Genomic DNA, 12,408 nt, shown 5'->3' on the forward strand with positions numbered 1-12,408 from the left:
AAGACTGAGCTGAAGACACACATAGAGCAGCTATTCCTTTTAAATATTACAGACTTTGTTCCAATGAAAGAGTTCCCTTTCTCAAAAAAAACCTCCGCTGCTTTGCTTTGCTGCTGCTGACTTCTGTTCAATAGGAACTACTGAAAATATCCACGTGCAGTTACTCCAGAGCACTGTTCTCTTTCCAGAACATTTTCCTATTACAAGCAGAACTTATAGAGTTACTATCAAAGTGACAGTAATTCTCATTTTTTTTTCTTCTCTCCATTGCTATTTATCACACTTCCACATCTTTAAAATGCTCTTCAAACTATGTCTGTGATAAGGAGGGAGGGGAACAGAGGGCAAAAGAGGGGAAAACTCAGACTACAACAGCTAATATGCACTGTAAAATCTCAATGTAGCCAGGTATCACTGGAGTTTTGACTTCTAGTGCTACATCAGTATAGTAACACACCAGTCGGCCTACCTATGGATTCTGCTACGCATACAAAAGTCAATGTTGCCATTTCCTGAAGAGATCATGAAGAAGAGAAACCTGATTAATTATTCAAGCATCCAAACAAAAGTATCTTTATATCTTCTGCAAGTCCTTCTTTCCACAAACTGCTCCCAGTACCTTTAAGACAAGAATACTCTAGCAGTTCCTGAAGAATTCCCCTCCAATGTCAGAGCTTGATTATTAAAACAGGAACTTAGGAAACATGGGGAAAAGGACACAATTTGCCCCTCTCTATCTGCAATTTCATGGGTCTGTCATGTATTAAGTGTTCAGAGGCCCTTGTTCCAAGAGAGGGAGTAAAGCCCTGAGCAAGAAAAATCCCAGTCCATGGCCTGTTCATGGGTCACTGCAGCTGCAGAAAACCTGTGACAAACAGGAGATCAGATAAGGCAATTTCAACAATGAAAAACTCATCAGTTGAAAGAAAGGAGGTATTACTTTCACGTTACAAGGGGAAAACAGAGATTAGAGAGACCAAAAAGCTTTCCAAAAGCTCAGTCAAAAATCAGAAACTGACCCCCTCCTCCCCAGGATCCTAGATGCTGTACATACATGACCTCAGTTAGGGACGAAGAGAATGACGACCCAGTTTCCTAGCTCATATGTAAAATGTAAAACAATAATTAAAGAAAACGCTAGTGACTGCACGATAAACTAGGGTAATGTAAAGATACATACAAAGAGATCTGCACCACCACGCCACGCACTTCAACATAATTCATTTTACAGCATTATACAAACCGTGGTTCAACATCAGACAACTTCCTCACTACAAGTTCTGTCCAGACACACACACCTCATTCATAGCTATAGTCACGTTATACTGGCATTAGAAAAATGGTAGTTATACACAACTTATTTCAAAAGTAAGAAAGAGATGAAAAACTGAAAAAAACCCAAACAGTTAAAATGACTTAAAGTGGAAACTGTTCCCCTCAATAACAACTAGGCTTTTACAAGATTTTTATCCTGGAAGAGATAAATGGAATGTCATGCAATTTGCTGCAGGTAAAATGCATAGCAAATAATATCTGGAAAAGCAGAGGTCTTGCCCATGTCAAACAGGCACCAGAAGTCTTACAGAGCTTTTCTGTAGGCAACAGCTTGCTCTGACACACTCTATAGAATTCTGTCATCATTATACTGTGGGTGCCTATGACCAATAGCTATTACCCTGCATGCCATTAAGGTAGTCATAGTTTAACAGTACTGCATGCAGGTAAGTGTAATGAGCCCTGGAAAACAGCAAGACTAAAAGCCTTGCATTTAGGGAAAAAAAAAAAAAAATGCGGTACCAAATGATGTTGCCAACATTTAAAAAATGCTTTATTGCATGTTGCAGTTTAACTGCAATATGCATTTACTATCATAACAGACAGTATTTATATCCCAGCTTTTTTTACAATACGTAATACTGAACTTTTGTCACTTGACAAAAAAGGACAATACTAAGCAGTACTTAACACTGTCATTGTCGGTCATATCAAGACCCCAACTCATAAGACTACATACAATCTAACAGTTAAAATCCAAGAGAAGTAAGCTGTAAAGAAAGTAATAATTTATGAACACATACCTATGATGGAATCTCTTCGAAAAACATCTCTGTCAAAAATATAAAACGACAGATGGCGAAAGGTCCGAGGAATTTCACAGTAAAAGTCTTCTCCATAGAAGGGGCTGGGTAAAAAAAACAAAACAAAACAAAAAAACAAACCAACAACAAAACATACACATAAACACACACACACAAAAAAAAAAGAAATTAGTGTTGGTATCCTGGAGGAGCCAGTGTGTTTATGCTTCACACCCAGAACATCACTCTGGACTGTGACGGGCTTTCCCGCCCTTGAATGTGCATCTTCAAGCACTGTTCCACTTTGACTCTTCCCAACTATCTTAAATGCCCACAGAACAAGATTTCTTAATGTACAAAAAAGAACAGACACTTCTTTCTATCTGGAAAATAAGTGTCCCTAAACAAAAAGGGCAGAGAACATGATATTTGCTAACATACAGTGCCTTGAAGGGTGGAGAGAGGCCCGGGCTGCCACGCTATGCTTACAACAGACCATTATGACAGAGATCACAAAAGCATGCACATGAACAGAATTGAGCAAAATACAGCATGGTTCATGGCATATATACATTTATTTACTTATTTATTTTTTTATTTTATTTTGTTTATTTAAAATGAAATGCCTACAGCCATTGCCTCTTTCTTCATCCCTTGCAAAGTTTCTTATTTAAAGTCAGGTTCAGTCAACTGATGGTAACTAAGCCTTGGAGCTGGCACTATACTTGTTACCTGATAGCACTGCATATCTGTCTATTTTTGCTTACTGGAATTGTATAAAATAAGTTCTTTTACAGAAAGATCAGATTTTAAAAAAAACAAATGCTATCTCAGCATGAAAAGCTCTTCAGAGACTTAAGGGGCTTTCTTTGGACCCTACCAATTTAAATGGAAAAAAAAAAAAAACAAACCACCTCAGACACCTAATAGCAACCCTTTCAGTTTCTCTCTATCCAATTGCATAGTTAAGGATTTACTCTTAAGAACTATAAGCATATATCAACATTATTTGTTCATTGACAGGTCTACCATTTTACACAGATTTTTTCATTCCAAGCCATTCATGCTTCAGTAGATCTAAATGGGTGGATGCAATTTGAGTCGTATAGACAAATACAGCAAGCGCTGCAGATGCAGACTTAAAAATAAATCTAATTCCAACAGGCCAAAAGCCAGCAGGTTTTTTTTTTCCCTTTTAAACACAGACCTCCTTATTGTCTTGGCTAAGTACAAAAATAGGACACAGAATTGTGCTGTAGCTTTAATCATTATAGAATCGTATAATCATTTAGGTTGGAAAAGACCTTTAAGATCCTGAAGTCCAACCATAAACCTACAACTGCCAAGTCCACCACTAAACCATGTCCCTAAGCACCGCATCTACACATCTTTTAAATACCTCCAGGGATGGGGACTCAATCACATCCCTGGGCAGCCTGTTCCAGTCCCTGCCTACCCTTTCGGCAAAGAAATTTTTTCTAATATCCAACCTAAACTTCCCCTGGCCATTTCCTCTTGTCCTATCGCCTGTTATTTGGGAGAAGAGACCAACCCCCATTTCGCTACAACCTCCTTTCAGGTAGTTGTAGAGAGCAATTATCAATGGCTTTTTATGTTAGAAAATTAGATATTAAAAAAATTATTAATAGTTCCTTGCATTAACTTCCAATTTTTCAGCATTTTGTCAGGAGAGGTCATTCCCTTGGCTTCTTTCAGGATATTTTACATCACCATATAGCTTTTGCTTCTATTTCTGCCTACAGTAAAAATACACTCCCCCAGGATTGCCACATTCCCTCAAGAGCTAGCTGACAAATCTCACTCAAAACACACAGGCACTGCAAATTAGCTAACCACTCTGTGTTTGAAGGCAATATACCACATTAATTTCATGAAGTCCAGAGAAGTCACTCAATATTCAGTAAGAACATTATTTAAGTCACTACTCCAGCAGTCACGTGGAAGAACACATATTGGATAAACAACAAAGCCCAAGGCGTACCCACAGGTTAAATTTCCACCACTGAAACGGTTTCCCATTCCTTGAAATAAATGCATCCAGCCATAAGTTACGGCAACCAACGTGAGCCCCACTCAGTCATCCCTACTGTGAAGGCAGGGGAGAAAATCTAACAGCTGGAAATGGCAGCTGGTTTGACTGTTTGGCCCAACTACCCCCCCTGATTCAGCACTCTCAGTTATGTCCTCTTTACCCATTATGCTCCGAGAGGTTTTATTTGGAATCAAGAACTCAGCAGCCTACAACACAGACACAAAATACCTGAGTTCTTTGGTACAAGCAGCTTCTACTGAACTGGGAACTATCTGACTGTCCCAGCAGCCATGCTTCTGCTGGTAGCCCCAAGGGCCTCATTCTGCGCATGTCACTTGGTGCAAGTTTTCACGCACAGGCTTATTAACCCAAGGGGGCTATGCAAATGCATAAACATTGCCCAAATATCTAGTGCATTATACATGCAAAACACTTGCGTCGTTCCGAGCCCTAATACTCTGTTCAGCCATAAAATTGTCCTTTCTGCTGGAAGAACACGACAGATGAATTTACTCACTAATGACCTTCAAATGAAATGATACTTAATGAACAGTGGATTATATACCCAATTCTCTATCAAGAATACGAGGGAAGCTTCAGCATACTGGAAGTCTAAAGGCAATGTAAATCCAAGTGACACTTATACTGAGCATACTTTAATTCAGCTCAGCTGATTCTGGGGGAAAGAGCAGGGAAGAGACAACAACTGGGGCCTTTGGCAAGTGCCCTATTAATGTTTCTCACTGGTGGTAGTCAGGGGCAGAAGACAACAAAGACCACACCACAGCAAAACAAACATGAGATTCAGAAAAGCAGAATGGACAACAGGAAGCTTCTAGTCCAATACATGGTATCAGAAAGAGACTGACTAACAGAAGAAATGCTATGAAGGCTGACTTAGCCATGCAGGGACCACATCTGGTCACTACTTTTAGGCACAAGGCTTGTTAGCCTGAGCAGCGCTTGCTGCTCTTCATAGATACATTATTTGTGGCCGCTGTCAAGAGAAGAGAAGCTTTGTCCTGCTCTTGGCTTTCCCCCTCCGAGATCTTGTACCCCTTCTAGATTCACAGCCTCTCATCACTCAGGTAACACCCCTGAGGTGCACTGCGTTAATTAATATAAGCAAGCAGATTTCCAACACAGGTGCACTCACTGTGCACTGGATAATTAGCCAGTGAAGTTTTAACTGTAAGGATACACATCAAGATAAGTCTGATATCCCCACCCCTCCATCTTGTGTAGCTCTGCAGAAACAGTATTTTCTTTCTGAAGGAATCAAAAGTAACCACACAAATGCTTCCAGCTTCCACTTTAAATGTGTGCTTTTCCTCCATGTATCTCTTCAGAACAGTACTCGCTTTGTCTCCCACCCAGACCTGAAGAGCAAGAGGTCGCAGCAGTCAAACCCCATGATTTATCTCCCAAGCTAACTTATCTTGAGCGTGAGCCCCAGGGCTCCAGAATGGTTTTTCCAAAAGAACAGCTAAATCCCTCCCTCAGTGTCCCCTTTCTCCGAAAAGCCAGAATTAGTCTGATGAGGCTTCAGTGAGTACTTTTATTTTGACATAGCAATTAATAAAAAGCAGCAGCATCTGCCTACACAGCCCTCAGGAGTCTGACAAGATCCTCCAAAACAAATACTAGAACTAGCCTGGCTGAAAACTCGGGCATCTTTCAGAACCAAGTGAGTTCAGATTCAACTTCCAGGTTTTGAGTTAAGCTTTCCTTGTAGATTAAGCAACCCTACACTCAGGAGAAATTTTAATCATTGAAAGAGGAGTCTTGCAGCGTAGGCTGCAGATCTGTATGGTCACAATGGACGCGCATGGACAAGACCAGTGTTGTCGTTATTTCAGTTTCTTCTGGACTTCAAACAAGTGACGGGATATAACTGCTGCAAGCAGGATCTTGCAAGGACAGAAACAGTGGACCTCCACTGTAAAGGCAATTCAGCTCCTTCCAAGCTGAATATAAAAGCATTTTCAAACCCAGCTTCTTCAATAAAGACTAGTAAATTTAGAACAGTTTTACTAATTTCTTTTCAGTTTTGCTGTCACAGCAATGAGAATAGCAGCAGTGCAGGTATCAACTACTCTTTAGTTATGAAATGGGGCTTGTTCCTAAGTCACTGTCTCTTGTTTTCCTGACAGGATTAGAAACTACAGAGAAAGACCTGTACCAATTTTTAAACCTTTGCTGCAGGCTTTTTTCCACACAAGGGCCTGACTCTGTAGCCTTCTACTCTATATACCCTCACTTCACACCCCTTTCTCATCTCTTTCCCCGTACGTAGCCACCACCTCCTTCTGAAGGAGGGAAGCTGTACCTCAGCAGTCCTTTTCTCGGGAAGCACGGGGCTCTCTTACTGCACAGCTTTTATACAGCCTCTACCACCCACACATACACTAATCAATCCCTCCTCAGGACGCTTTCCCTAGGATGCTTCCACAGCTCTCGTGACCAGGGAGACACACACAGACATCAAAGTCAAGTAAAAGCATAAAGAATAGTGGAATGGATTGGCGTCTTCAGGCATACTCTCCCCTCACCAAAAACTTGCTTGTTCTGAATGCTCACAGGAGCAGGAATACCAGGAAATCAACACCAAAACCTTCCCTCCAGGTATTGTTTCACTACATAGAGCTATCCAGCTTAGAGCCCTTCCCATTTCAAGGTATCTATTTTTGAATCTCTTCTAATGTGTGTTTTGGCAATGGATATTTTCAGGAGGAGACAGGGAAGGAGAAGAGAAACAAATTACTGTGTAGATCAAGTGGAATGAAAGCAAATAAGGAAGAGAATCCTCATTTCAAACATGATGAATGGGAACTTCTTCCCCTAGAAAAGGTTCAAAATTTGTTCACTTTTACATGTTTTACTAAACTCCAGAGGCATACTTGCAACTTTAATTCCATACCTTCAGATATCTACTGAAATCATCGCAAATAATATCAACAGAGAGGAAGAGACTTCGTAAAACAAATCTTAGTATAGAAACACTTCTTTAGTTTCAGGCTGTGTTGCAAACCTCGTGCTTGTTTCTCAATAGTTAGGATTCGCTAAAGCAGTTTTGTTTTGGCACCAGGACTTCAGTGGATGAAGTGAAAGAGTTGCATGATGAATAATAATGAAGCCCCTCAAACCAGAATTCTTTGTGTATGGATTTTTTTTTACCCTGCTTTTGTGACTGAAACTAAGGACTATTAACATGCCACAGACAACTCCACATCCTCTGACTATTTTAAAATGTTTAGAAATACTGGATTCATCCTGCTGCATGAACTGAAGACCAGAGTTCACATTGCCATGTGAGCAGGAAGCAAAACCAGTCTGTACAAAGGAGTACACTTCTTTGTTTCTACTACTAAGCTTTTTCTACTACTTGGCTAATAACTTTTATACTGTGCTTTGCAGCGTATCTAAAGGGAGTGGGGTAGAGAAGAGAAGGTGTATTCAAAGCAGATACAGCAAGCCAAATAAAATCTGTATACACTTCAGTCTCCTACTAGATACAGAGCTATAAGACAACAGGCAAGTAAGACAGGCTCTGTAATAGCCAAAGTTGGCAGATGTCATAGCAGCTTCCTTACACAATTTATTAAAAATACCTAGTATTATATTTGAAGCACAGATTTGGCAGAGGACATGCAGCAGGAAGCATACAGCACAGAGGGCAACATCTAAAACCAAACATACCATTTATGCCCACTGTTAGAGTGCAGGCTGCAGTCTTCCAGACATCCACCAAGCCTAAGCAAATTTTTCCCCGTGTCACTGTGCAGAGACACCCAGATGGCCAGTGCTGTCTTACAGCCACAACCACCCCTACTACACAGAGAAAAAATGAAGCAGTGTGCATTTGCTCAACGCTATGCTTAGAAGAGAGAGACAGACACACGAGCTATAGTTATCATCCTCACTTGACAGTTGCTGGTTTGGCTCAATGAGGCTTACAGGGATTATAACAACTTTAAGCAGCAGCCGCTTGGCCCCTAGTCACCTCCCAAAATATTCTGTAAGACGACACACACAAACAACAGAAGTCACATTACAGCTGCATTTACTCTTTTTTTTTTTTAATCACTCAAAGCAGCCTACAACACCAACAATTGTTACTCACATGGGTGGCTTTTCATGTGGATAAACGCTCTCATTCATAAGCCCTGCCTTGGTTCTCAAGGCTCACTTCATTCTCCTCCTTCCATTAAGTCTTGCTTCTCTTCCTGGCGCCCTTCCCAGCTGTATTACTTCCCTACACGACCATACAGTCCTTGCTTTCAATAATATCCCTGACCAGGCTGAAGTTGTACCCATACCCATCGTATCCCTTTCCCTTAAAGGCTTGGGGTGTTTCAGAATTTTAGTCTATTGATCTTAGGAACTCAAGCCACGGTTAGATGTAGTCGCGTGCAGAAGATGGCAGGCCCTGGGGCAGACAGCACCCTGAGGAGTGAGCTGGGAGCATGCAGGAGAGAAGCTGCAGAACATGGTACAGCATCCAGCCCAAGGCCTCCGTACTTAAGGCCTCCAGGCTGGGGAAAGCTGTTATTTCAAGGAGGTGAGCTAGCAACATAAGAATATGGAAGTAGCTAATGGAACTAACTCAGATACAACAGCTAATTTTGGCAATGCTCCAACTAAGGGAAACAACTTTGTGTTTAAAATTTGAGAAGTGGCCTGCATCCAAGATGTTATCAGAACACGAGAGAAGTTTAGCTATGCAGCCAGGAACTCCAAACATAGAAAAATAAAGGGTTTAAGCAAGCATAGAATTAAAAAATAACAACATGAAATATGGCAGTAGAATTACTTAGAGAAAATTCTAAGAGCTACTGACTGAATTTGTTACCTGATTAATACTAAAACAAAGACATGGCAACCTCTTGTTAAAGAGAACACAGCCTTAACTATGAATTTACAGTACATTTCATCATACACTCACAACCACACTGCAGACTTGTAGTTCTCACTGTTACCTTCACTGGAGACTATTAAAAAAAAAAAAAAAAAAGACTGAGGGTGGGGAAAGTGCCTCTGGCTTCATTTGCTGTTTCATTCAGGCTTTGATCACTATGTTTAGCATGTGAAAAATTCCTCAGTGAAATAGAGGAGAACTAAATAATCACAGACTCAAGACGCTTGGCTCATCTCTCTAAAGCATACGCTGTCAGCCATTTGATTCGTAACATACAACAGTTTTTGCCTTTATTCATATCCTTGAAACAAATTTAGAGATGTCGCATTCCTTCCATTCTTCACCTATGATTTGAGAAGCTGCCTTGATTTCCTGTTGCAGCTGACCCTGCCCTTTAAGTGAATGGAAACATTTGATGCAAACAGCAAAGGCAAAGTCAGCCTTCATGCCAACAAGCCAAGAAAGTTTATCCGCAGGGAAGATCTGTAGCTAGGAACAAGTCCTGGATGGTGGAGCCTGAAGTTTGAAGCTACTCATGAGGGAAGCTAAGTAGTTGGTTCAGCAAAGGAAATTAATAAGCAAAATTCTTGTCAGGCTGCCTACTTGCAGCTCAGAACTAAAGAAAAGTTGTAGATCTGTGCATTTAAAAAAATAGTAATTCACACACGTTCCTTAGGACATAAAATACATAAGTCCCTTCACACGCATCTCTGCTAGGTTATATGGAACGGATCCAATTCTATTCAGTGCCTTTGTGGATGACGGTAATACAAATATTGAACAACAAATACAAAATAGAGAAGCGTATTAATTCCTGGCTCTAACTGACCTCTCCCTCATATCTTATGACTTGCATGTGACCTTCTTAGAATTTACTAAAAGCTTGTGCCAAGGAGTTTATGAAAACAGTGCTGCTTGAAGAGTTCAAGATTCTCTTCCTGGGAACCTGGAGAGCTTGCTCTGACCAACCCACGCATTCACTGTGCTTGTCCAAAGATCCCCAGAGAAGTCGGATGACTCTGAACTGCTCCACATAAACAGTACTTTTGCATTGCTCTATGATTTCATAGAAAGGCCTGCCCATGTTGTAACCCTTGATTTGTTTCAGTCAGATACTACCAATTTATCCGCACAGCAGCCCTCAAAATCTTCCAGCACAAGGCAGCGGTGCCACCATCCAGTTTAACAGAAGCCAAGAGAGGCTGGATGTCAGGAATGATTTAAGTTCCTGATTGTAATTTATAAGTCCCACTTGACTGCTGAAGAGAGGAGTTAAGGTTCACCATACTGGCTACTCTCAGTTTCTGAGATGCAAACTTAGATAAAGGGCATCAGGCGGACAGAGATTCTCTTCAGAGCACTGGTAAGGGCACCAAACTGGGCAACGGGATGTGCTGGTTCAGTTAAGAGTTCTGAATGATTCATGCTTTGTTGATTTAAGAGGTTACTGCTCTCAGCTGTCTTCTCATGCCTCTGCTGCAGCCTAATAAAATAAAAATCTGTTGCAGAAGATCAGGACAGAGCTCAAGGAGGCAACTTCTTACACTGTCCCACTATCAAACACAGGAGATCATGAATCAGAGTCTGAAGGCTCTGCCACAGATATCCCAAGCAAGCCAGAACTGGACATTCATCCAAGCCCCTCTGGGAAGGAGAGATAACTGCTTCTTTTCTCCCATTTGCCAGTTCTATTTAAGCTTTACATCAGGAGAAGGCCTGACTGGAAAAATATACATTTCTACAGTGCTTAGTAGAAGCTTCATGAAGCTCAACTGAGTAAAAAGAAAAGAGGGGAGAGAAAAAAAAAAGGGGGCAAAAAAAAAAAAAGGCAAGCACTCCTTGAATTCCCAAGTACACAAGACAGCATTTCAGCATGACTTCAATTATAAGCCTTTTCATGTAGATAAAGTCATTTTATGCAGATATGCTGGAAAAGATAGGCTTCTCCAGGACAAATATGAATGAGAAGACATCAGTCAGTAGTGCTAGGGCTGCATATGAAACACCTTTCAATTTAGACATTCACACAAAGCATCTTATTTTTCATAGACTACATGAAAATCATTTTTTGAGCTTACTGGAAGATGGGGGAGTTACCAGTATGAGTGAAAATACAGACAATTCTTAAAACTTACTTTATAGCAAGCCAGCCCTGTGTCAGCCATGAAGTGATAGGAAACAGAAAAAAAGGCATGAACAACGGAGCAGAGCCAGTGTTCTCCCCTTCAAACTATAGTCAAAGGCTGCGTCACCCAATTCTGCCTGAACATCTGCGTGGCTGACATTGGAGTCGATTATTTTAGTCATGCGTTGGCCCAGCTTCACATCCCTGCTCCCATCTAACATTGCATATCACAGCGATACCTCAGAAAAAGGGACCCAATACACGCTTCCCTAATTCGTTGGCAAGTGCCTGGCAAAGAAGCATCGTACACGAAAGCAGGTATTTCTCTGCTGCATACAAATTACACAGGCCTTAGGGCACATAAGCCTTGCCTGCCCAATAATTCACAGTTACTCAATGGGTTGAATCAATTTACAAACAAGCATTAAAGAATGTAACAGCATGACTGGCTCCTCAGCTATGTGCTCATCTCAGAGTCTTACAAAAAACAATAGGCGACTGCAGTATGGTCTGAAATAATTTGAAAAACATCTTCCTCTGCAAGTCTACGCACTTGTTTTTATGACTGTGTTTACATCTATTAAAGATTAAGTAGCTGTTTGAGTGTGCCTCACTAAGTAAGAGCAATTCCTATTCACAGATTGGGAAGACATCCCAGTTTTGCCATTCACGTACTTGGGATTTTTGTTTGCTTTTCTTTTCTGCAACAGAAAAACAAGGACAGAGAAACACCTATATGGATAAATGCAAAATTCAGTGGATATCCATGTCTGTAAGTGGATATTCAGGGACTGTGAAGAAGCAAGTTTCTCAAAAGCAGTACTTGCAAATAGAAGCTTACAGAGGGAGAAGGCAAACTACCATGCAAGACAGGAATTCACTGGGAGAAGGAACAACGACCAAGGAGATCACCTTTAGTCAACCCTTAGATTAAAGAAAATAGGACCGTAAAGGGATTTTGAGAGGTCATCTGGCCGACCACTGTTCCAAAGCAGGAAGATCCATATTTTGGTCAGGACTGATTATATAGAACCTGCTAAAAGCCTTCAGCAATAAATATGGAAAAACCAAAGCAATCTATTCCAGCGCTTCAGAATCTTTAATAACAGAAAGATTTTTCTTCACAATAGAACTTAACCTAAACTTCCTTCCTCACTGCAATTTAAGTCCATTATTACTTGCAATATCCATACTGGACATACAGAGCAATTCCCTCCCTCTCAAGTCTTTTGGG

At 40.8% G+C, this 12,408-nt stretch overlaps 1 protein-coding gene across 1 annotated transcript in view; it reads right to left on the reverse strand.

Annotated features, from left to right (window-relative positions):
• Positions 1-12,408, reverse strand: part of RASA3 (RAS p21 protein activator 3) — a 133,093-nt gene that overhangs the window by 79,317 nt on the left and 41,368 nt on the right. Inside the window, exon 3 of the mRNA XM_082335596.1 lies at positions 2,079-2,182. Coding sequence (XP_082191722.1) covers positions 2,079-2,182 — 104 coding nt within the window. The remainder of the gene's footprint in view (positions 1-2,078; positions 2,183-12,408) is intronic.

The sequence above is a fragment of the Platalea leucorodia genome (assembly GCF_965183815.1).
Source record: "Platalea leucorodia genome assembly, chromosome: 2".
Lineage (NCBI taxonomy): Eukaryota > Metazoa > Chordata > Aves > Pelecaniformes > Threskiornithidae > Platalea > Platalea leucorodia.